This window comes from Leptonychotes weddellii, chromosome 1, assembly GCF_054177405.1.
Source record: "Leptonychotes weddellii isolate Sample4059 chromosome 1, ASM5417740v2, whole genome shotgun sequence".
Lineage (NCBI taxonomy): Eukaryota > Metazoa > Chordata > Mammalia > Carnivora > Phocidae > Leptonychotes > Leptonychotes weddellii.
In genome coordinates, this window is record NC_138369.1 from 74531618 (window position 1) to 74557670 (window position 26053).

The 26053-nt window shown below is 44.8% G+C and overlaps 1 protein-coding gene and 1 long non-coding RNA gene across 5 annotated transcripts; one reads left to right on the forward strand and one right to left on the reverse strand.

The window, feature by feature from the left end:
* Positions 1-267: 267 nt before the first annotated feature.
* On the reverse strand, positions 268-25944 carry BTD (biotinidase). 4 transcript variants are annotated; one of them, XM_031040653.2, is made up of 5 exons: positions 25834-25944; positions 23590-23747; positions 7745-8009; positions 2911-3060; positions 268-1729 (listed from the first exon to the last, which is right to left on the reverse strand). In XM_031040653.2, exons 2-5 carry the CDS (start codon positions 23598-23600, stop codon positions 557-559), a joined length of 1599 nt encoding a protein of 532 aa, XP_030896513.1. In that variant the 5' UTR covers positions 23601-23747; positions 25834-25944; the 3' UTR covers positions 268-556. The 4 variants fall into 4 exon arrangements, with proteins under 4 accessions (XP_030896513.1, XP_006744786.1, XP_081658104.1 ...); XM_006744723.3 differs by having other exon boundaries at positions 25906-25927; XM_081801978.1 differs by lacking the exons at positions 23590-23747; positions 25834-25944 and adding an exon at positions 11377-11548.
* LOC145716857 (uncharacterized) lies at positions 3056-8176 on the forward strand. Its single transcript, XR_014139804.1, has 2 exons — positions 3056-6108; positions 7559-8176. It is a non-coding gene; the product is annotated as an uncharacterized LOC145716857 (long non-coding RNA).
* Positions 25945-26053: the final 109 nt, after the last annotated feature.

The window sequence follows — 26053 nt, forward strand, 5'->3', positions numbered from 1 at the left end:
GGAAGGAAAACTTGCCTTCTATTTTTAAAAGCTGCTTCAAGATCCGCATTTCTGATGTTGCCGATAGCTCTGGCATTACCATTTCATCTGGATAGAATTCTGTTCATCCAGAATGGAAAAGGACCCACGCAGCCATTTCTAATACAGCTCTGGCTTTGAGAGTTTGTTTCTTACCTTAGACAGTGTTTGAGGCTTGAGATACTTGCATGTCCCAGGTGTCGCTTGATCGACAACAAGAACGAGGAAAACACACCCAAGACCCACCGCTTTGTGGATGTGTAAAATATAAACTGGCATTTATTTTTGTTTTAGCTCTTAAAACCAATTGTGAAATGAGAGATTTGCTGGAGGAAGACGTGGCTTGGAAATGATAAATGTGAGCAGAGAATACCAGAAAAGACTCATTAATTCACATGGGAGAGGAAGAGACACTGGGGGGATCAGCCTCTCCTCCTTCATCCCACGGCTCCCACGATGGGCTCTGGGCCAGAGAGGCGGTGCCAGGGCTTGTGAGCTGCAGCCTGGGCGAGTGCAGGGCCGCCCACCCTGCACCTTCCTAGTCCCTCTCATACAGCCGCCCGTATAGAGCTGCCGTCACCAGGCCCGAAGACAGCCCTCTCTTCCTCAGGAAAGAGTAGTCATTCTCCCAGCCAAACTGATCAGGGGTTTCCAGGGTCATCCCTGAGGTAAGAAGCAGAGGAAAGACATAGGAAGTACTGAAGTTCCCCCACAGGTGAAACTCAAATCTCCCTGTGGCCTCTGTGATCTCCTGCCCACAGGTGTCAAAGCCAAGACCCCCACACTTGACCAGGGCGCAAGCTTGAACGTAGTAAGTGCCATGCACAGTGTGAAGACCATCAAAGACCCCCAGGGCGTACAGCTCCTTGGACAAAGTAGGCCTCTGGTAAAGCAAATGACAGCAGAGGCCATTTGCACAGACACGGAGGTACCCTTCCCTTCCCCACACAGGGACCAGGGTGAAATGATCATACATCATCTCAGAGTGAAATGTGGGAGGAGCGTTCATGTTCCATTCAGTAGCTCTGTCACAGTGGACTTCCTGAGCATCCTTTTCACAGTATGGATCGCCTGCCAAAAGTTCTAAAAACTTACTATGGGATGGGTCCATTTTCTCCGTGGCATTCTCTGTACCAATGAGACCCAGTGGATTTTTGGCTACTTGTGCAATTATAAGATGACCTCCGGAGCCTTCCATGTCATGGTGCCAAAAGGACTTCAGAGGGCTGTGTATACCACTTCCGGTCATCCCCAGAGATGGGTGGTGGATGTTAGCAGCTAGAAAGTTGATGCCAAAAGCGATGGCAAAAGCTCTCTGAATCTGAATGGCTGCCAAGAGCGGGAGCTGGTTCATCCAGGCAGTTGGGTACACGATGTGCTTCACCTCAGAGTCTCTGAGGAGAATAATGGCAGGGTCGAAGAACAATATATCAAAGCAGGTGAAGATGCCAAATTTGCCAGCAAAGGGCGTATCAAAGATGATGTGATCCACTTTGAGAGGGGCATCAAAAGCTGCCTCAAAGTAGAGGTTGTGTTTGCGGTAGCGGTCAACAAGGGTTCCATTATTGCTGAACACGACATTCGTGTTAAACTGGTATCTTCCATCCTTTGGGCACCCGGGGTCATTGCTATGACAAGGCTGCTTCGTCCCGAGATTGGCCACCACGAACATATCTCCCTTGATGGCCATACAACTCAGGCGCTGGAGGACCTAAAGAAAAAAAGACAGTATAAATGAATGAATTTTTTAAATCCTGCCTTTGTCTTATAATCTTAAAATAGAAAAGTACCTGTATTGTGTCTATAATATATAAATGGCTATCATAAATCAGTAAAAAAAACACTGCAGAAAATGTGCACAGGATATGAAGAGGTGATTCATAGAAGAACAAATATGAACATCTGAGAAGATACTCAACCAGATTAGTAATGATGAAATGCAAATTAAGATAATATCACCTTGACCCTTCATGAGATTGGCAAAAATTCAAAAGATTATTCTATCTTGCATTGACCAAAAGGTGGGAAAACAGGCACTCAGACTATTACTTGGGAAGTAAAGTGAAATAAAGATTTTTTGAAAGGGAAACTTGGTACTCTTCAAAATAATTTAAAATGTGCATATTCTGTAGCTGAGAAATTCCATTTCTAGGAATCTCACAGAAAAACTTTGACATACTTACGAAAATATGTGTACAAGGATATTCATTGCAACATAATAGCAAGAGTTGTTTAAAAAGCACATAGCAGGGCGCCTGGGTGGCTCAGTTGGTTAAGCGACTGCCTTCGGCTCAGGTCATGATCCTGGAGTCCCGGGATCGAGTCCCGCATCGGGCTACCTGCTCAGCAGGGAGTCTGCTTCTCCCTCTCCCGCTCCCCCCTCTTGTGCTCTTTCTCTCTCTCACTCTCTCTCTCAAATAAATAAAATCTTTAAAAAAAAAATAAAAAAATAAAAAGCACATAGCATGCTAAAAGGGGGATGTCAATAACTACGAAATGTGTAGAAAAGAATATAGTTGGATGCACATCAAACTGTTGATGGCAGTTTCTGTAGGAAGAGCAGTAGGGTGATGGGTGGGGTGTGTGTAAAGATGGGCTTTCATTTTTTTTTTTTTAATTCTGATGTGATTCGTTTGTTTTCTAAGTGTATATTCATGTATTTCTTGTGTAATTAATAGAACAATCCAGAGATGAGTAAAGGCCCCATAGTACCAGACATTCTTTAACTGAATGAATATGTAGCGCAGAGAGTTTGGGGAGTCCGGGTTTCTGTTTTAGGATCCTAGGGTCTCCTTTCAGTCTCATTTAACATGCTTGGCTTTTGGCCCCTGGCTTGATTCATCTCTTCACGCCTTCAGCCTACTGAGGAGAAGGCCTGGGACCCTCACGTACCTCCGTGTCATTGAATCGGTGGGGCTCCAGGCACGGGTTCCACCTGACCAACCGGGGAGATGGCATGAAGTCCAAAAACGGGTAAACAGATGTTCTTGTAAAGTTGAATCCATGAATGCCATCTTCTGGAAACACTATAATCTGTACGCCCTGTAAGTCAAAAACATCAAAGTATCGCTATCAGAGAACAGGAAGCCCCCCTTCTTTCATTTGTTCACTCTTTCATTCACTCGTCTGACAGCCATCAAGCAGCTGTTCTGTGCCAGGAACCAGAGCTATAATGAGGGCGGCTGGACTCTCCTCAGGGATTTTAGTCTCGGGGAAGCCGTCTCGGCCTAATGGTGAGGGAACACAGGGCTTTAGAAACAACCATTAACCGTACCTGAGGTCGTGTCAGAGAAGGAGGGAATGAGTGAAAAGGGAGCAGAAAGCGGGCATTTGCCAAGCAGACGGTCAGGAGGGGTGTGGAGTTCCTGATAGTGCAGGGGAGGATGGGACACAGTTCAAAGGACTCCGATTCTGGGCTTCGTCACAGAGGGGGTGTCTCCAGTCCCGTGGTTTCCACTCATTGTGCATCTTAATCGGATGGGGCCCTTCCTTCTGAATAAAACATTGTGCAGGGGCGATGCTGGGTCCCACTCCTAAAAAGTCTGCTTCATTTGACTGTCAAAAGGTCCCCAGGTGATTCTTTTCTTTTTTTAAGCTTTTATTTATTTATTTTGAAAGCGAGAGCAGGGGGAAGGGCAGAGGCTGAGGGAGAGAAAGAATACCAAGCAAACTCCACGCTGAGCAGGGAGCCCAATGCAGGGATCGATCTCACGACCCTGAGATCATGACCTCAGTTGGACGCTTAACCGATGGAGCCACCCAGGGGACCCTCCCCGGTGACTCTAATGTGCAGCCAAGTTTGGGACCCACTGGGCTGGTGGGTAGAAGTCTAGTGTGTTGATTTCGGCATAGAAATAAGGATTTGCTCTGACTTGTAGTTCTCCAACTGGGAATGAGGAGGCTCCCTTCAGAATTCTAACCACCACACAGCCTTTGTCCCACACCTGGAGACACCCTAGGCTCCCTGACAGTGATAGCCCGGGGTGCCTGTGACGTCTGCAGTAACCTAATGAAATCCAAACAAGTGGGGTGCCCTCAGCTCTCATCATCAGGGCCGCCTTCTGCTGCTGCTCTCCACTTACAGCTTAAAATGTCAATGTGAAAGGTGGAGGAGGAAGGCAGAGAAGGTATGAATAATCTAAAATAAGAGGCACTTTGAGTCACTTATTTCTGGAATGCACTGCAAACTTTATATTTTTTCTGGTTAAAAAAGCTTCGAAAGTTTAACTGTAGGAAACTCAGAAAACAAAATATTAGTTAATATTAGTTTAGTTTTTCATTTTTTCTCTGTATAATTGAGATAATAAGTATTTATTATAAATAATAAAACAAGACATGTTTTCCATCTTGACTTTTCTCGCTACCTAGAACGTCAAGACTACACAGGTACCTTCAGAAATATCATTTGCAATGGCCACATTCTATTTAAGAGGCCACCCGATTCATCCTTTATCAGTGGACATCTGTCTGTTTTGTTCCCAACTTATGGTGAGCGTCTGCATTCAGGGGGCTCAAAACACTGAATGAGTGCTGTTCACAAGTCTTTGGATCTCTGATTATTTCTTTAAAATGAAGTCTTATAAGTGAAAATACTGGCTCAAGGATATGAAGAGTTTTCAGTTCTTTACACTGTCAAACAGCTTTCCAGAGAGATGATGCAAGTATATACTCCTTCCAGGAGACTGTGAGATTGGTCATCTTATAGCACCTTGTAAAGCAAAGTCATTGCAAACTGGGAAATGAAGCAAGATGAAGAATGTCTGCCTTTCTAACACATGCTAGGGTACTGTTTAACAGGCTCAAGGATTATTTATCTAGTGAATGTATCACTGTTTGGCTTTGTTATTTAATAGATGATCACCTCAAAGATGATAATTGCATTGCCCTGTAGGATTTTAGCCAGTTTTGTATTGATTCGCAAATTCATTTCAACATTCATTTGACTAATACCCTTCTGTTCCTCAAATGCTCTTTTGACCAGCTTTACCATCTTACTGATTTCTTTATTAATCAATGAATTAAATGACAGTGTTGACCCACGGCCATCCTATATTTGTATTAGAGTCATGTTTTTAACTTCTTGAAAATTATACTTGGACAAATGTTTTCCTTTATTAAAAACAAAACTCTGAGAACATTGAATGGTTCCCTTGGACAATAGCACTTAAATTATGTATACATATTAGATTAATACTAAGGTTAAATTGCATTTCCTGAATACATATTTTCCAGAAATGAGAAGAGGAACCAAACCTGAGCCAGGGCAGAACTTGGGGTCTGATGTGATTACCACTGCATCTAGAAAGCAATTAGCACTCCTGATAAATGAGCAATTTTCTGAAAGACCTCGAGGAGATCAAGAACTCATTAAGACTGCCACCAATGCAGTTGACTGGCCAGCCTAATATCTTAAGTTGGACTCTTGTCCTTCCCCAGAAATCTCTCTACCGAGAGAGAAATACTTTGGTTGGCTTGTTCAGGAGCCCCTGGCTTCCAGCAAGTCTGATAGAAGCGTTTCACACAGGGTTGGCATCAGCATGTCTTAGAAGGTGCTTTGACACATACAACCACACAAGGGAGCCGAGCTGTCTGTAAGCACTAAAAATGATCAGATCAACAGCTTCATCCCTGCCCTTGGACCACACAGAAGGGACGATGCCTTGCAGCCGGCCTGGGTTCAACAAGAACACGGCATAGGTTTCCTTCGGGGGCAGGTTATCGAAAGGCAGGGAAACAGTCGCGGTCTCTGGGGTTCAGTACGGCATTTGCAAATGTCTTAGAACAGTCTTATGGACAGGATGGAGAAGCAAGAGGAGGTTGAGGTTTCAGCGCCGTGCAAGTAACCTCCTCTGCACGGAATGCTCTGGAGTGGATCTGTGTCATCCAGAGGTCTGAGGACACAGCCTGGGATTCTTTTACACTGACTTCAGCAAAGACATCAGTGAGGTGTGTATCAAATGTGTGAATGACGTGAAGGCAACTGATAGGTAGGATGTCAGTAAAGATCCCCAAATAGCCCGACAGGCTGGAATGATGACATTTCACAGCATAAATGTGAAGTCAGGCGCTCAGGTTAAAGACATGAACTTCGTAAGTACAGGATGGCAATTGGCAGCATGTGTGTCTGTGTGTGTGAAAAAGGCTCAGGGGTGTGAGTGGACAGCAAATGCCTTATGAATCCACAGTGCGAGGTGTCTACCAACAGTTCTCTGGGGACAACGTCTCACACGGGAACGGTGCTAGACCTCCTGCACCCTGCCCTCGTCAGACAGACTAGGGAGAACTTTCCACAGCTCTGGGCACACAGAGAATCTGGAAAGTCTTTGGTGGAAGGGCTATATAGCCTGGGGGAGAGATGCCGGGTTTGGGGGTGGGGGGCTGGGTCATGACGGCCATCCTCAAATCTGAGGAAGACGGGCGCGCTGCAGTAAGGCCCTCAGTCGGCTCTGTTTAGCTCGGAGGACAGAAGGATGGGAGGCAGCTGCAGGGAGGCCGACTGTTCGTTGAACAGAAGTCCCCACTCTCTCATGAGACAGTGAGTGCTGGGCTACAGAAGGCGTTCAAGGAGATACTGGATGTGGGGCTTTGAACAAGAGAGGAGTGTCTCCCATCAGAAGCAGCTGGACCAGGTCTTTAAGTTCCCTTCCAATATTTTATAAGTGTGTATACTTTTTAAAAATAGCCTATAATTTTACACACACACACACACACATAATGGGTTAGAATTTTAAAATGCAGCACTAGAGAGTGGCTGTCCCAGCAACCCTGACCGCCCTGAACAAAGACAGGACTGCTTGGGGCCGGGCCTGCTGGCCTCACCCGTTCTGGCCTCGAGGCTCATGGACGAGGGAGGTTGTGCTCACATGGGCTTTACCTCCTGTCAGGCAGGGCAGGGCCTCCTCATGCAGCAGCGCTTGGGCTCCCCAGCACCAGGTGAGAGTCCAAACTTCCCTCTGGTTATGGGTTTCCCAACAGGGCACTTTCTTGCGGTCACATCTGGCACCCACATTTCCCCCTGCGCCCCACCCTTCCTGGCGGGAATGGCACATGTGGGCCAAGCAGGAAGCCTTCACAAAGGCTGGCACCGACCGCCCTTTGTCCATCTCCGTCATGTCTGCACTGAGTTCTCAGCCTGTTCGTGGTCTGGAACAGGGACCAGAAACAAGCCCCAAATAATCTGAAGGTGGCAAACAACAGTCCTGCAGATGCCTACTATTTTCAGTGCCTCAGAGAGCATCAGAGACCCTCATGCCTGGTAGTTTCCAGATTTTTCTGTGCATGGGAATCCACTGGAGAGCCTTAAAAAAAATCCCAGTGCCCAGCCCACAACCCCCTCCCCTACCCCTTGCGCGACTCTGCGGGTATGAGACCCAGGCACCCACTACGCAAGCAATCCGCCTCTGCACAGCCACATTGAGAACCAGGGATCTACTCCGGGCTTCTCGGACATGAGAGGAAAAGCAGCACCTGGGGTATAATGTCGATGGATGGATTGACTCAGCAGGTCGGGGGCGGTACCCAAATTCTGCACTTCTCACAGGCTCCCGAGGGCTGCCCCGGCGGGCTGATGCATGGACCACTGAGTCGCGAGTCCCTGGCCAACTGACTACTCCTGCTCCGCTTTACCAACTGCACTAATTTTCCAGAGGGGCTGCAGGAACCACCGACCGAGCTGCCCTGTTCTCCTAGACAAGCTGGTGGGGGTCCACCCTGGAGCATTTCTTGCCTTTTGGGCTGCAATCATCACTTGCTGTTCATAGATGTCGAGGTTCTGATTCATCAGCTCCAAGGCCTGCTGGCGGCTCATGAGAGCCAGAGGGTCGGGAGTCAAGATCAACTGGTGCTCGTACACGGCGGCCATGTAGTGTTCAGCCTCATGGTGACCGGCCACGCGGGGCTCCTCGGCGTGGACTCCCAGGGCAACCACGGAATAGCCGCAGAGAAAAAAAACAAGCTGGAGGCCGGCCCCAGACATAACGCAGACCGTAAATCTGGAAAGTAAGGAGGCAAGGGGAAAACAGCTGAGTAAAGAATCCTGCCAAGAATGTAACTTTTGCAGCTGTGATTTTTTAGTCCCAGCAATTAAACCTACCCACCTGATACTGCAGCGCAAAGATTTGTTTCATGTGCCTAATAAAAGTATGTGTTTCTCTCCAAACACGTAGCGAGCTACATTTAAAATGGCTTGCGGTGTGAATCTGGTTTTAGAACGTTTCCAAAACAGACCCAGTGTTTGCCACGATTTTCTTACCTAGGGTTCAGCAAAACGCCAGCATGTTACCACTCGCCTTCCTAGACATGCACTGAAGTTTTAGGCAAGAATGATTACTGTGTTTATTTTACATAATTCTGGGACATAGTCCACATCCCACCACCTGCCCTCTCTACACACAAGCACGTCGGCCATCTACACCAGCTCTGATCGTCGTGATCCCGATAACACAGCTCGGCTTTCCTGGCCATAAAAATCCCATGGATTAAAATTCTCCCAGCCTTTCTTTGGTCAGTAATGAATATAAAGGGTAAGTCCTTCTTAGCACAGCATTCTTTATTTGGTGCAGAGAAGCTGCTGACTTCTCCTTAAATGCCAGGATCTACTCTCTGCTATGGGAAGGTAAAAAGAAGTCTCCCAATCAAAGCACTTTTTTCCTCCTCCCTGAATTTACAATTATCAGTGCACATCATCACCTTCCCAACCTCTATCTGCAATTCCAGAACTCTTGCTCCAAAGCCTAATCGCTTGGAAATAAAATCCTTCTGCAGTGATAAAATGCAATTTTCTAGAAAATAAGCTATAATTTTCTAGAAAATATACTAGACTTTTCTAGAAAGTAAACTCCGCTTTGTAGGTGCTACCATAAGAGATTAGAAGTAAATTAGGACACTGACAATGACACTTCTTGCCGTTTTTCCCAAGAACAGGAGTTTTTATTTCTAATAGTTGTGTGTTACAGCAAATAGTCCAATTCCGCCTTGAAAAGCAGCCTGGCCTCCCGGCTGGATGCCCTCCCCCCGACACGCAGATTCTCCAGGGGCTGTGCCAAGGCCAGGCCGCTTGCTCTGTGGAGAGGTTCTGGGGCTGACCAAGTGCCCAGGAATCCGGATTAAACATCAAGATAACAGAGACGAATCAAGGAATCCTATCACTGCTTTTTAAAAAGACAGAGACACCCTGTCCAAGTCTGACTCATAACTCCCGTGTTTGCATTTTAAAACCAAACTCTCCAGGCCGCACATTTCCTCTTATTTTGCTCTTAAAAGTTCCAGAAACAAAAATAGCCACAAGTATTTTCAACAACGGAACAAGGACGAGGGATGCTCAGTCGGGATCCTTGCAAAAGCAAACGCTTCTCAGGCGGAGGAGGGCCCGTCCTGCCTGCCTCTCTCACACTGTTACTTCTCGTCCCAGGGAAAAAGTGCACCACATACCAAACCCCGGGACTTGTTGCCATTCATCTGGGACACTGAACAATGTCTGAAGATTAGAACAAGGCGCCTTTGAGTAAGCAGTCATGAGTTTTTGAGTAAGAAACAAAAGTATAATTGATAAGCTCTCTTATCTGAGTTTTGCCTCTGAAGACCAGCAAGGAATAATTTTAACAGTCTCGAAATCTAGTATCCATTCCCCCTCTGGCTCCATAATGATGATAATGGGGAGTGGCCTGGGAGGGCGGCTTCATGTTCAAAGACACATTCCCTGTATTTCTCAAGCATTAGGCAATGGCCTCACTAAGAGGTGGGGAGACTGAGGCTGGGGGTGGGGAGAGTGGTGCGAACCAGTGCCCGGTGGAGCCAGGTGAGGAGGTCCTGGGGCCCAGAGCGTCCCCGTTCTCAACTAAGAGCGGTGTGTCACCGATTTACCTGGGGACAGAGAACATGTGTTTAAAGTCTCAGGACCTGCCACATAGTGAAACCAGGAAACTGTGGAGCCAGCAACATACCACATTTCTTTCTGTTTTGAGAAAATAAAATTTAGATTATTTACAAAAGGTGCCTGGTAGGAGAGCTGTAAATGGCAATCATTTGTGTGTGAACAAAGGTGGGTCGATAATAAGAGGTTAGGCAGATTCTACCAGGTATTCAGGCTTGAAAGAAGCAAGCTTAATGAGCTAGGAGAGAAGGAGTAATTATAATAAAAATAGCTACAACAGTTTGCCCTTCCTGAAGAGTGGGGAAATAGCAGCCAGTTGAACCAAATTGGCTAATGCCGGCTTTCCCTCTTTATTTGGCACTGCACAAATGTCTCAGAAAAAAACAAACAAGGCCCAAGGAAGGGACTTCGAAGGGCATACCAGGTGGGGGGGGGGCAGTTCTCATGGAGCAGGACATCATCATCCAGACCTGGTTTCCAGGGGTTACCAGGGGCTGGCTCACAACAGAAAGCACAGGCGGGCTGGGGTGTGGGGGATCCCTGAGAACAAGAAGGTTCTGGAAGTCCTGGTGTTCTTGGAAACCCAGCAACAGATCTCTCTTTAGAGCTGGTCCAGGACCTGGACCGTAAACAAAATGGTGAGTAGAGGTGTATGCTCAGCCTGAAGAGGTAGATACACACCCTCTTCCATTGGAGGGCATTTGACATGGAAGCTCAAGCTGCAGGACAGGCTGGCGCGAAGGCCCCATCTAGGTGACAGTGTGCCTCCCTACCCTGGTTGGTCCACTCGGCTTACCACAACCCTCTGAGATGGGGGCACGGGCCCACGGGGTGCCCCGAATCCCCCTGCCAGGAAACAGCAGAGCCAGGAGGGTGCTCACTTCAGACATCCATGACACCCCCGACTGTGAGCCAGATGCAGGCAGAGGTGTCGGGGTACAGCCCTGAGCAAGCCGGCCCTTCCTCAGCTAGCCCCCCCTCAGGATGGATGGGGAGATGGGCCACAATCAAATCAATCCCTAGGATGTCAGACGGCAGCAAGTGCAGAGGAGAAATAAAGGCAGGGAAGGGGCCAGGGAGGGCCTGGCCTGGGTGGGGGACAATTTTAAACACGAAAGGCCTCAGTGAGGTCTGCCAAAGGTGAGAGAGGAGGCCATGTGGATGCCTGCGGGGAGTGTTCCAGGCAGAGAGAACGGCTGGGTCAGAAGGTCCAAGTGGGAACTTGCTGAGTGGCTTCAAGAAACAGCAAGGAGAGCAGTGGGCTGGAGCCCAGGGCAGAGGAAGGCAGCAAAAAATGGAGTCAGAGAGAGAAATAGCAGGCCCCACTCCCTGGTCTCTCACACCTCCCTGCACTTGCCCTGTCCTCTCCATTCTCCTCCTGCTGGAACAGCCCATGAGATCCAGTTCAAGTGTAAGTCAATCACGACACTCCTCTGCTCAAAGTCTCCCAGTGACTCCCCACTTCACGCAGAGGAAAAGCCACAGACCTTATAGCATGCCAATAGGCATGATCCAGGAGGCAGGAACTCATTGACAGGGTGCGGAGAGATTTGCTGGAGTGACATCTTTAAGCACGCATCCTGATCTTTTAACTGCCCCAGAGAAGACCCTGCTTCTCATTTCCCCCCATGAAAAATATTCCTCTGACCCTAATCCTGGTCAGGAAGATTCTTGTGATCAGTGAGAGAAAGAAATCAAAGTCTAAATTACATGGCAATCTATTTTGTGGAAATTTGGTAACATGTCAATCACCAGTTATTTTTATACACATGAACTTTTATTTCCACCCTGCTAAGTGATTCATCTTGACAACTAGCTGTATTTCCTTCCTTGCCATATTATTACAATAGTATCTTTTGCAATAAAATGAAAGGATTATTATTAAGATGCTCTTAATAAGATAATTTCAGAGGCAGGTATACACATTTAGAAATTTATATATAGAACTATTGATCATTTTCATAAAAGATCTTGTCATTCTTTACTTGTCAGGGAGAATAAAAGTCCCATGACTGGGAAAGGAGGCAGGAAAAAGCAAAGGAAATGGCATATCCTGTGGAACAAAGCCGGAGGGACCTGCCAAGTCGTTAAGGAACCAGCACGGTCTATGTTTCTGTGTGTATCTGACAGAATGCCCCCAAAGACATTGTAAGGTTCCAAATGGTTTAAAATTTATTCTCATGAAGGTCGTGATATCCTTGTCTAGATTCTTTTACATAAGGAGAAATAATGTCCAATCTCCACCTAATTTACAGAATCTCAATTTAAAGAAATCCCAAAAGAGACCTTTTATTTCCTAGAAAGCCTCTTGTTTTCTGGTTCTCCCCATCTGCTGCTGCTAGTTGTGAGCTCATCCATGACTGGCCCCTGGAATAGGAAGCCCCACAGCAGTTTTAGCTTGGACAGTTTTATGCAAACGTATCCACTGACAAGACTTTTGATGGCTCCATCGGAAATGTCAAGTGTAAACACTTGTGAGTGGCAAGTGATGATAACGTCAAGAGTCAAACCTGAACTCAAAACAGCGAATAAATTACCCGGTCCTCTGAACTGACCTGCTAAGTTGTGATTTCACTTTTTAAAAAATTCCACCTATTATTTTAAAAAAAGAGAGTGACATACAGAAGTGTAACTTTGGACCAGACCTTTGATGAGGGCCTATTTCTGTCTCGTTGACTAGTTTATCTTAGGACACCAAACGAGCAACTGAAGGATCATGACACTTGAACCTAACTATAAATCATCGCTTTTCCTCAAATGGGAAATACCTTCATAATTTAAGTCAAATAAAACTTCTCCCTGAAATGCCCAGGTGTTTAATGCAAGAAGGCACTTTCTTTTTTTTAAATTTAATTTAATTTTATTATGTTATGTTAGTCACCATACAGTACATCATTAGTTTTTGATGTAGTGTTCCATGATTCATTGTTGCATAGAGCACTCAGTGCTCCATGCAACACATTGCTCATTTTCTTGGGTGGACAGAAAGAGCCCCAGCGGAGACGGAGTCTACAGATGCACCACTGCCACCGTGTGGACAAACTGAGGATCATCAGCCCAGGTCGGTTTGCTCTTCAGTAACACAGAGCAAAGTGATTGTTAGGCAGTAAATGTACGGTGTTTTTCCTCCGTTCCTTCTCCTTTTCATTTATAACACTTCATCTATCTCTTTTACAGTGGAAAAACAGAAAAAAAAATAGATTTTCCCAGATGTGGGCCTCATGAAAGCTGTTTTTTATTCGCCATGCTCCCAGGACCTAGGGCATCTTCTGTATTCACAAGTTCTAAATTTGTTGCGATTTCTTCTCTCACAGTGGTACACTCCACAGGGTGTGATTGGATGTGCAGAGTGACACAGCCCATCCACACAGTGACAGGCAGCACAATGAACGGGGAAATCTAGCCGAGTTAAGGGATCTATAAGGACAACATTTCATATCGACGCCACATTGCATTTTACATGTTACATGCTAATATTTTCAAATCATTTTAACATCCATTATTTCAGTTTATTTTCCTGTTGCATAAAGCAGCGAAAGCAAACAGTAAAGTTCTATTCTCATGGCGAGGGAAAACTCCAGCACTAGTTAGTAGTGACAATAGAGTGGAAACCAGGTCCCCTGGCTCCTGGTCCAGCCCTCCTAGCACATGTTGAAGAACTGGGGCCATTTATCAAACCTTCAAAGACCACTGGGCAGACTTCAATTTAGCTGCGGCAGAAATAAGAGATTCACAGTAGCACTCACAGGGGAGATTCCAGGTGGTCAGACCACAGCAGGGAGCTATTGAATGCGAGCATGCCTTCAGAGTCACCTGGAGGGCTGGCCCACACAGATCCCTGTGCCCCCATGCCCAGAAGTTTTGATTCAGCCAGTGTAGGCCCGGGCCTGAGAATCTGCATTTTCTAACAAATTCCTAGCTGACGCTGATGCTGATCCTTCCAGCATGGGGTCACACTCGGAATGTCGCTGGGCTAGAAGTTAAAGGCACAGAGATCCCATATTCTGACTCCTATCTTTCCCTCACGTCAAAGACATGAGTCTGAACCATCACCTTTATTTCCCGGGTGCCTCCCCAATAGGGCGGATAGAATTTGGGCTGATTTCCAAGTGTTTCCACCATATTTAGTGAAAATAAGCAGCAAAGTATTTAAATGCTCAAACCAAAGGAAAAAAACCTCCCCCAAACAATTAGGTCCATGTCAGCTCAAGGATTCAGTGCTTGTCCTTAGTCTTAACAGGAACATCATCGTAAAACCAGGTTGTTACTGGTTTTCCTTTGTTTAAATAAAGGTCCTGATTTTAAAAGAATAAAACAAGGGCAACAGATAGATATTTTGTAATATAAATAGAGAAGCCATCTCTACATTTAAATTATACATTTATAGATAAATACATAGGTAATCTGAAAAATCTCCTATGTTCCGCAAAAATGTGTCAGTTTCCTTCTCAGAAACGTTATCTGAAATGCTTAGGGGTCAAAACTGAATCACTGAGGATGGAAGTCTTAAACTGTGGTCCCGAGTTGACCGGGGAGCAAGGAAAGAGCCAGAGAAGGCTTCCTCTGCTGCCAGTCAGTCTTCAGAGAAAAGGATGACGGGGCCACTTGCAGCCACTCCGCTCTTCTGGAGTATTTATAGCTTCCAGTGAGGCTTCCCCTTCTTCATCCTCCAAGAATGATCATCAATTTCTCTGAAATGAGCCTCAATGACTGTCAGCATGACATTGTTTTTCAAAGCCCTTGGGAAGTTTCTCCTCCATTTCCTTGTTGGAAACTAGAGTCATTGGAGGAACCACCTTCTAGACCATGAAGACCTGAAGGCTGGACATCTAGGAGAAACACACCCAGTGCATGGAAAACATGATGTCCCAAAACCACAGGTCAAATTTTTCCAGGGAGATGTGCTCAGGAATGTGGGCAATGGAAAGGCTCTTTGTGATCATTAAGTGTCTGGACACAACATCTCTAAGGCTGGAGCGGGTTAAACATCACCATAAGTCCATCCCCCCTGTGCTCTTAGGTGCCAGTGCTCAGGAGTGAAAAACCAGATCCCAGGACCAACATGATGGTGGCGATGCCCTGGATGCAGACCATGAAGAACAATGGGAGGAGTGCTACAGACAGGGAACCAGGTTCCCCAAGGCAAAAGAACAATCCTTCATAAAATAGCCTGGAAACACTGAAAATGAATGATAGTAGGAAATGTGAAAGAAACAACAACAAAAGCTAAAGCAAAACGCAGCACTAGACAAAAACATGCCAAAGTCCACTTACTTTCTCCTGTGGAGAAGCCAGGAAGTATATATTTGGAGGAGGCACAGTCAAGATCACCAAGAGAGAAAGCAAAAGGCGGGCAAATGGGTCCAAATGCTATGGGTCCTGAGTATCTAGGGAGGATACTCTTTTTGTTGTTGTTGTTGTTGTTTTTAAGATTTTATTTATTTGACAGAGAGAGACACAGCAAGAGAGGGAACACAAGCAGGGGGAGTGGGAGAGGGAGAAGCAGGCTTCCCGCCGAGGAGGGAGCCCGAGGCGGGGCTCGATCTCAGGACCCTGGGATCATGCCCCGAGCCGAAGGCAGACGCTTAACGACTGAGCCACCCAGGCGCCCCTAGAGAGGATACTCTTGACACGAGCATGGTGGGAACGTGTGGGTGACCCACAGCATAGGCAGGTGGTCAGTCGTATTCAGTTAGAGGGCAGTGCACAGTCAAGAATGACAGTGACCTTCCAGCCTATTCACTAACTTGGCTGTCTTCTCCACCCATGGTATGGCAAAGGTATAGAGAAATGGTCAGCATCTCCACCTTTCTCTCTCTTCCTGGAGGCACCGAGGGGGTTTGTTTTCTTCTGCTTTGGTTAGATCGGTAATTACATGTGTGCCTCTGGCAAAGGTCCCAGCCCAGCCACAGCTGCATACTGGTTACTAACCCAAGTCCCGTTGCCTGATGCCCTCCAGACCTGCTGGAGGGCAGACCTCCGACTGGCCCTCCTATGTCCTGCAGCTTTACTTGGCATGAGGGTCCAAGTCTTCCAAGCGCAGGGCTTTCTGAGGCTGGCGGAAGTGTGGAGTTGAATGGGAAGGTCTCAGACTCTTCCATGATAGGCTGGTGCTACATTCCTCAGCACTAGAGGCAAAGCAGAGAAGAGTCTAGCACTTCTTCGGAAAGAGATTACTCCTAAACTTGAAGGGGACCAATATCCAGAGCGAGGATTTAACCCAAATGGATTTTGTCCAAAAGCCTACATTCTTTTTATGTTACTGCACTCAAAACAATGGGAGGAAGCATTTGATTGAATAAGTGACATTGGGATGACTGAATTACAAGCAATTTTTTAAAAAGATTTTATTTATTTATTTTAGAGAGGAGAGGGAGAGGGAGTAGCAGGTTCCCTCCTGAGCAAGGAGCCCGATGTGGGACTCAATCCCAGGATGCTGGGATCATGACCTGAGCCAAAGGCAGATGCTTAACCGACTGAGCCACCCAGGCACCCTGAATTACAAGCAATTTGGAATTAAGTTTAAACATCTTAGGCCATATACAAAAATAAACTCAAAATCAAGAGTTAACTATTGAATGATAGGAAAACTGGCATAAATTAGAATCTGATATCAGATACTTGATTAAACCACTTTCTAAAATTTGAAGCTCAGTTAACATAATAGAAGAAACAGATTGACAAAAATTTATATGGAAAATATAAACATCAAGACAACAGTTATAAACAGGCAATGAACAGGAACACATTTAAATGAGAAGAAAACAATCATAAACAAACACTGAAAGATTTTAAACTTATGTACAAAATAAACATTAACTGGTACTATTCCAAGGTATTAAATTTGAAAAAAAATTAAGGTAAACTAGTAAAGTGATAATGAATAGCAATTTTTTACTGGGGGAAAAAAAGGTTGAGAATTCCTTTTATGAATTACTTCTCTGTAAAGTCTACTTCTGGAACTTTATCTTAGGAGTTATTCCAAAAACAAGTTAGTTGAAATGACAGCATACCATGGAAGTAAAGAATACAGGCTTTTGAGTTTCAACATATCCAAGTTCAAATCCTGGCTCTGATTTACTCATTTCATAACCTTGAGTAGGTTATTTGTAATAACTAAGCTTCCGTTTCTTCATCTCTAAGTCAGAAATGAAAATATCTGATGTAGGGGCACCTGGGTGGCTCAGTCGTTAAGCGTCTGCCTTCGGTTCTGGTCGTGATCCCGAAGTCCTGGGATCGAGCCCCGCATCGGGCTCCCTGCTCGGCGGAAGGCTCCTTCTCCCTCTCCCGCCCCCCCTACCCCTCTTGTATTCCCTCTCTCGCTGTCTCTCTGTCAAATAAATGAATAAAATCTTTAAAAAAAAAAAAAAAAAGAAAATATCTGATGTAAAGTACTTAGTGTTCAATAAATGGACGCCAGCTAAAACAGAAGAATGACTCCCAACAGGTGAAAGTTAGAAACAAACAATATTCAATATGAACAAAGTTATGAAAATTAATGTGTATAAACCAGGTGGAACATTAAGCAAACACTGAAAAGACAGTAATGAAGACTCTGATGATGGACCATATTTAAGACGTGCTAAATAGACATAAAAATGTTTCTATATTTACAATGAGAATAGCTAAATAAAACATGTACACATGTGAACAAAGACTGGAAAAGAATGTGAATTAACAAAAGCATGGCAGGTCATCTTATGGGGATTTAAAATGTTTTCTTCAACGTTACCCTGTTTTGCCAATAAATGAAAAACATAAGAAAAAAAATAGACAGCTGAGACTTCTGGTGTATAGTTTGGCATACAAGGAGCCTAGCAGTAGCCATCCTATTATTAATAAGCCAAAACCTGAACGATCTGAAAACCAAAAAGTCATAATGATTTCAGAGAACTGAGGTCAAAATTAGAGAGACAGACAGGTAGACTCAGAGGATCACCACTTAACTGGAGCAGCAACCTCCCTGGGAACAAGGACTAGCACAGGAAAACTTAAACTGTAACTGACAAACTTTGGAGGCTCCAGGCGGATCAGCCAGAGAGTTAAACACTTCATGAGGGCCAGGCTTTGGTGAGTTTTTCCTCCAGGAGCTCTACCAGGTTCTCACGGTGAGCACTGGGAAGAAATCTCGTGTTTCTGGCACGGAGAAGGGGAAAGTAGCGAGAGCATTCTGTTCTTCACACGGCCTGCCCTCAGGAGAAACTGTTTCACCTGAACTAACCGATTAAGGTTGTATCAGAGCCTTACTAACCCCAAGGAAGGGCAAATACCCACCTCAGGCCTCCTCTCGCCATCCTGTGAACTTGTGAAGTTCACAATCCGAGGCACAGGCTCTCTACGAGACTACCCCAACTCCAATACCCAAGTCCACTAGGCTGACGCTGGGGGAAGAACTAAGAGGGTATCTGTCAGAACAATCAGCTTTCCCTAAAGCCCTGCCCAGTGACTTCATTTAAACTGCTCTGGCCCCCAAGGGACTCGCGAGCGCTCCCAGCTACAAGGAAGGCTGGCAAGAACGCTGCATTACTGGGCGCCTGGGTGGCTCGGTTGGCTAAGCGACTGCCTCCAGCTCAGGTCATGATGCTGGGGTCCTGGGATCGAGTCCCACATCGGGCTCCCAGCTTATCAGGGAACCTGTTTATTCTGCACCACTGCTCGTGTGCTCTCTCTCTCTCTCAAATAAATAAATACAATAAAAATGCTGTGTCACCACCTTGAGTAAGATCAAGCTTTGCCAGGTAGAATACCGGAAAGCCAAACTTCCATTGATGATATGATTATCTACAAAGAAACCCAAGAGATTCTATAAGCAAATTAGTAAGAAAATACAGTAAAATACTTAGATTTAAGACCAACATATGAAAATTAATTGCATTCTAATACAGAGGCCCCCTAAAACTAGAAAATGCAAATAAATAAAAAGCAAGGTACTTAGGAATAAATAGAATAAGTATAATGAACTATTTTTATGGAAAGACATTAAGGAAAAATAAATGGAGAGATATGCTTGTGGCATAGACTCAAATAATATAAAGACTCAATAATATAAAGACATTGTTCTATCCCAATTAATCTACAAATTCAATATAATTCCATTTGAAATCCCAAGGAGTATTTCATGGAACTTGATAAACTGATTCTATAACATGTATGAAAGAGAATAAGGCCAAGAATAGATCTGGTAGGCAGAATAATGGCCCTTTAAAGATGTTCACATCCTGGGGTGCCTGGGTGGCTCAGTTGGTTAAGTGTCTGCCTTCGGCTCACGTCATGATCCCAGAGTCCTGGGATTGAGCCCCGCATCAGGCTCCCTGTTCAGCGGGAAGCCTGTTTCCTCCCTCTCCCTTTGCTTGCCGCTCCCCCTGCTTGTGCTCTCTCTCTGTCAAATAAATAAATAATATCTTTTTAAAAAATTGCCTAACTTAAAAAAAAAAAAAAAAGATGTTCACATCCTAATCCCCAGAACATGTATGTTGGGTTATATGGCAAAGGGGAATTAAAGTTGCTGAAGAGCTGACTATAAAATGGAGAGATCATCCTGGATTATGTGGGTAGGCTCAACGCAATCACCAGTGTCTTTATGAGCGAAAGAAGTATAAGAAGGAGAAACAGACAGGTTTTGGCCTGATATTGCTCCCCTTGAAAATGGAGCCAAGAATGGAAAGCTCTAGAAGCTAGAAGGAACAAGACACAGATTCTCTCTTAAAGGCCTCCAGAAAGGAATGCAATCCTGCCGATACTTTATTATCCCAGGGAGATCCATTTCAGACTTCTGAACTAAGATAATAAATTTATGTTGTTTTACTTTAAGTTTGTGGTTATCTGTTATACCAACATAGGACACTAATTACAATAGACAAGACGGTTTCAAAAGAACAGAGTAGAAGGACTGTCCTACCAACGTAAGACTTATTTTAAAAATATAGAAATTAAGATAGTGTAGGATTGGTGTTGGGATGTAAAAACAGCAGATTCCAGAGACAGACCATATATATATATGGAAACTTGATGGATGTCAGAGGTGACATTATGGATGAGAATGAACTATACCATAATGGACAACGGATACTCTGGGAGGTTTTTTTAAAAGATTTTGTTTATTTATTTGAGAGAGAGAGAGCTAGAGAGCAGGAGTGGGGAGAGAGGGAGAGGGAGAGGGAGAAGCAGACTCTCCACTGAGCAGGGAGCCCAACGTGGGGCTCGATCCCAGGACATGACCTGAGCCGAAGGCAGACACTTAAGCAACTGAGCCACCCAGGTGCCCCATTTTCATGTATTTCTTAAGCTCAGGGCTTGGTACATATGTATGTGTCAATCCCTGTTCCTATTCATGTGTCTGAAAAATGTCATAAATGTTAAATATAGACACATTTTAAAGTGACTAAAACAATAAATCACAGGTCAGCTCCAAAGAACTCAAAGCTTATGATACGGAAAGAAGTTAAAGAGCTTAAGCTCTTCATCGTGAAGCTGTCCCTCACCTGGGTTACACCCCAGCGGTTCAACTCAGAACCCTGGGAATCAGTCAGAGATTCTGCCCTAGAGTGGATTCTTTGTTTTGCTGACACAGCAAATGGATCATGTTTGGTACAATTTAAAAAGCGAAAGGAAGCGGCTGTAATGAAGGCTAATGGCCACACAGAAGAAACACGAAAACAGAAACATTTAACCACAGGTACCATGTTTCCTAGGTGAGAGCTGCTGCCCCCTCCCCTAGGGGCCGCCCCGCAGTGTGGCGTTCTGTCATACGGAGAAATACCAGAGTACGGTTTCTAAGCCCTTTCAGATCAATCTCTCATGTCCTCAGAGCATGACATACAGTTATACCATCTCTGGTGCACTTTACACGAAGTAAACATGTTTCTTAGTGATTTAATGATCGCTGATGCCAAACTACCCTCAATTTAAATTAAAAAAAGCAAAAACAAAAACAAAACCACAACCAAACACACAATGGATGAAGATAGGCTAAAAGAGGGACATAATGTTTCTTCAGTTTCCCGGGGGTGCTTCCGGATCCAGCTCTGGGTCTGGTTGGCCACTAAAATGTGGACCAAAGGTGCTTGCCCATCCAAGCCAAGGGCAGAAACCCAAACTTTCTCTAGGTCCCAGGACAACTGGGAAAAATTCCCAGCGCCAGGCCCCTGCTAAGAGGACTTCAACCTGACCCTGACACCTCAATAATAAAACTGCTTTCCACTGGTTTTGGTTCAAGCCTATTTCTGAACTTTGGTACTTTGCAGTCCATAAATTTAGCTAGAGGCAAACAAAATCAATTTAACCTATTTTACTCAAAGAACCATTTTATCATATATTTTATTTTCTGCTGTTCATGTTAATGTATTTCTCCCAGCACATTTCGTGTTGTAGTTTTCAATGTTGGTTTTAAAAATAGTGTTCTACATAGATTTCCCGTTTTTGTTATTGTTGCTTGCCTTTTGATGGTATTTAAGATACTTGGTTTCAGTTTTCTCTTCTTTTATTTCAGCCAATTTTCCTTTCTTTTCAGCCATTCTATAATATATCACAAATAACCCTAATTCATTTCTTCATTTGATAATCACTTTCCATCTTGATAAAATATGTTTGTGAAATAATTTCTCACAGGTGCAGCTGGTGTTATGTGCTTTAAATAATCACAAGGATTTTTAGTGTCGTTGTTAGTTTACTGAAATTAAAACACACTATCCTAATTTGGGGGCCTCGGGAGTTACTATAACCTTTAGAAGCCAATGAGAACAAAGGCAAGAGAAATGCAGCTTAAATTAAATTAAATCTCTGTACAGCTTGCAGCCCACTGATGGATCCCTGAGACATGCACAGTGTGACCCTCCTCAAGGGACTCATGACCGCCTTAATGCCTTCATGTTTATGTTTTATTAAAGAGTAAAAATAACCTTATCTTAACAGCAGCTAGCCCCTCCCCCAAGGTCCTAAAAGCCTTGCTTCAAAATTCCTTAGGAACTTACTTTATCTCTATCCCGCCCCCCCCCCAAACTTAAAAGTATGTGATCAGTCACTCCTCACAATCCCGGGGCAGCTCTTCCAGCCCATGGGTCCTGTCCCCATGCTTTCATAAAATCACTTACACCAAAAACGTGTCAAGAATTCTTAGCCATTCGCTCTTGAACCCAAACCTCTTCCAAATTTCATCACTCTGGCGCCCAACCTGGGGCTCGAGTCTTTTCATCGGAACTCTGAGCCTCGGTGCAAACTTGAAGAGTAGAGTAATTCCTCTTCTCTTGCCTTTACTTTCATTTCAGAGGCTTTTCAAGGAGTGTGCTGGCTCTTACTCAAACACTTTCATGTCGATTGCTCAGACTGCAATCCTCTAGCCCTTTGGGGAGGGACTCTTTGGGGACTCTTTGGGGAGGGACTCTTTGGGGAGGGAAAAGCCTGCCTTTTGGCTAGAAGTTAGTACCCCAGCCAGAATGGTAGTAAGACCCAGAAACTTGAGGCCCTCTCTTTATTCCTGTCCTTTTGTTTGTTTTTCTTTATTCCTGTCCTTAGGCTTGAGACAGCCTCCTAAGTCACAAGGACGCCTGCCAATCTTAAGACTCCCATGTGAGGTTTCTTCCTCATTGGTCTAATGTGATCCCCTTCACATCTCTGGGTCTAGCCGCTTCAGGCCAGAAACTAGTACCTGATTGAATCAAAATCCCATTGGGGACCATTTCCTAGGGAAGTCGGCTGTAAGGACTACACGTGTTGGAATGTTGCTTAGATCATGATGGATTTCTATTTTACTGTTTTTCATCAATGTTCCCTATTAGTTAATGAAGTTACTAAATTGGGTAATTTCCCCTTATAAAACTTTTCTGGTGTTTTCCATGGGTTAGAAATGGCAGGTTCTTCACAGCACGGCAGGGCATGGTATTTTGGTCAATTCACCGGCACCCACTTGTAGTCTAGAATGCAATGGGGAAGCGAGGGGACACAGGCAATCCCTCCTATGGGGCCTTTACTTTACAGCAGGGACGGTGATCAATGGTGATTTTGTTGGAGGGATGCCTCCAGTCACTTGAACACCCGGAACCCCCGACATATCCTGTGTGGGACACCACCCAGGAGCCAGGAGCGATTTTTGATAATGGACCTTCTCTAGGCTTCTTCGGTTCCCAAGGACTTTCCCATGGCATGCCTTTTAACCCACTAGAAACAATTTGGGATTGCAAAATTTAAGAAAGAACTGATCTTCTTTTCTAACACTGCATGGCCTCAGTATGATCTACCAGATCTCTTCTGGTAGGAAACATGAGGTACCCTATGTTCAGCCTTGAATGGCCCTAAATCAGGACCTGATCTAAGGACCTCTTGCAGAATGTGTCTGGCCACTGATGAGGCTGATAAACTCCCTCCTGATATACTGGATTAATGTCTAAATAGGCCTCCTCCAAAAACCCCAGGTTGCTGGAGGAAACACAGGCCCTCCCTAATGAAGGGGATATTGACTCTCTCTCCCTGTTCCTCCCAACAGACTCAGGTTACTTTAGTTGTACACTTTGATGACTGTCTCTCCTGTTTAGAGAGCATATTATCATTACATTAGCCTTGTCTTTTAAAAAAATTAGACTCATTCCTTCTTTGACCTCCTTCCATGGACAAATAAAAGCAAACAAAAAATTCCAATAAAACATCCAACAAATAAAATTCCATGTCTACCACCAATGAAAGTAATAAAGAATATGGTTAATGCTTACAAAGTCTGCATGGAAGGACCTTGGGTAAATCACGGAAGAATCCTATAATCACAGTTGGATTGAAAGGAGTTGCTCCCAGTGCTGGCTAATCCTGCGGAGGAGGACCATCATCACTTCTGCTCAATCATCAGACCAAGTGAGCAGTGGAACGCTGTACCCTGAACCAAAGATATAAAGGTTAAAGCAAGTTTAAACAGTCTCATTGACTTTTCCCTTTGCTAAAGGACAAAATCCAGTCAGCTGAGAATTTACCCTTTTTTGCAAAACCAGTTAATGTGAATTCAGGGGATCTGTTCCAGTTCATAGTATAGTTTTCACCACACTTCATACAGAGCGCTTTTGCTCGTGATTCTTTTGACACAGAAGTAGACACAAGGCCCACCAACTGACTAACCATCTACACAGTCTGTGGTGCCAATGTCAAACTAGCCTTGAACCTGTGAATCCAAACTAATCAACAGTATTACTCTGGTAACAGGTAATCACACATTTAATTGTTAACTGATGCCTCTAGCAGAGGTATAGAGCTAGTGGTTCCAAGACAGGCTGCAAATCAAAATAACGTAGCAGCTTTAAAAAAATATAGGTGCCTAACTTGTTCTAACACACTGATTTAGAAAATACAGTGTAGGGCCCAAGCAATTGTATTTTAAAAAAGTTTTCCAAATGATTCTGATGCAATGGGAGTCGAGACTGTCACATAGGTACTAATATAAACAATCCTACATGATAGAGGAGCTTGGGGTCGATGCTTCTCAGAGACAGGAGACAAAAAACAGGACTACCCAAAGCCACACAAAGAACACTTTGCATATTTCTGGAATGTCAATTTCACTTGACAGGTAGTTTAAAACGTCATTTTTATTTTGGGTGGTGATTACATAGGTACATCCAATTGTCAAAATTTATTTAACATTTAAGACCTGTACATTTAATTGCATGTTCATTTTACCTCATAAAAAGATATTTATAGTAAAATATGGATATACTTTGGAGTGGAATGCAAGATTTGCATTTATGTTTTAGAGGAACTCTGAGCCATCAAAGAAATCTCCCTCTTTGATGAGCTGGCTACCTTACACAGGCTAGTCCCCAAATCCAGAGAGGCTACTATTACACTCTCTTCTGTTTAGGGTGGGAGGTTAGGGCTTGAAATGCTGAAAGGAAGACCTTTTGGAGGGGCCCAGGACTATGGTTTGAAAATCTCTGGGCTTAGAAATCCTTTCACTTCCAATGCTTTTCATTCATTTGTCTACCCATGACCCACTCCCCTCTTCTCTCTACTTTCCACATATTACTTGTCTTTTTGCTTTAAAACACTCAAAATCAAAAATTTAAAGTCACTCTTTGCTGTGGAGATGGTTTAATGACTCGGAGGCTACATCCACAGAAATCACACATTGCAAGCATCTTTTTCCCCTCAAAAATGCGTGGTGTTTTGTGTTTTTTTTTTTTTTTTATTTTATTTTTGAGCCACCCCAGCGCCCCTCAAAAATGCGTTTTAAAAGGTTATCAGCTACAGGGACTGGTCGACAGGGACTGAACCTAAGAATTACGAAAACCCACATTCCCTGATTTTGGAAAAGACAAGAACGGAGGGTGAATGGAGAGGAAGAGTGGGTGAGTAGCAAGAGTTAAAGAAAACAATGGTCTTTTACTTTTAACTAGGTTCAGGGGCGCCTGGGTGGCTCAGTTAGTTAAACATCCAACTCTTGATACTAGCTCAGGTCTTGATCTCAGGGTTGCGAGCTCACGCCTGGCTAAAATAGCTAGGTTCAAGGGTTCCTCTTTGTCTCCGGTAGCCTAAAAGTACAAGTTTGGGATTCTGAGAAATGGTGTGTGCAGTTTACTTTCTGTCTCTTGCTTATAAATTCGGTGTCATCTATAATATTGGGGTAAAGAGTACATCAGTTTATGGATTTAATTAACGTGCACTAGTTAATTACTATGTTTCACGAACTGCATAGCTGTGAAACTTCTTCCCAAAGTTACAAAAGCGTGTATAAACCAAAAAGCACGTAGCAAACGTCTAGGACTCAATGGGCGCACAAACATAACACGACCCAAAAACAACTTTGCACTACGCTAGGCTCCACCCAGCCCACCCGGGTCCCAGCAGCCTTTGCGAAGCCTGCCCTCGACCCCTAAAGCATGGGGAGGGGGCAACGGGGGGCGCGCGCCACGCCCCCTTGCACTCGCGCTCCTAGCCCTCCCGCTGCCCCACTATGCGCATGCGCCACTCGCCTTCTCAGGTCCCCTGACGGCTCCGGACGGTAATTAGAGGGGGCGAGAGGCCTCCGAGGTTTGGCCCCTCACCTGCTTGGCATAGGCCGTGGACTCCTGCTAGTCCCGCCTCCTTCCGATGCTCTGACCCGGCGACTGGAGGAGCTGGGCAAAGGGCACGGTTCTGATTGGAGAAGGAGTGTGTTTACCCTGCGAGCCGACTAACTTAAGCCCCGCCTTT

Excerpts from the sequence above, each read along its gene's own strand:
- BTD (XM_081801978.1), bottom strand. The coding sequence starts at position 11,420 with ATGAGTTCCTGCCTCCTGGATCATGCCTATTGGCATGCTATAAG. Across the intron at positions 3,061-7,744 it reads TGATGATTGCAGCCCAAAAG|GGCGTACAGATTATAGTGTT; the intron begins GCAAGAAATGCT and ends TTTGACTTACAG. Across the intron at positions 1,730-2,910 it reads ACCGATTCAATGACACGGAG|GTCCTCCAGCGCCTGAGTTG; the intron begins GTACGTGAGGGT and ends TTTTTTCTTTAG.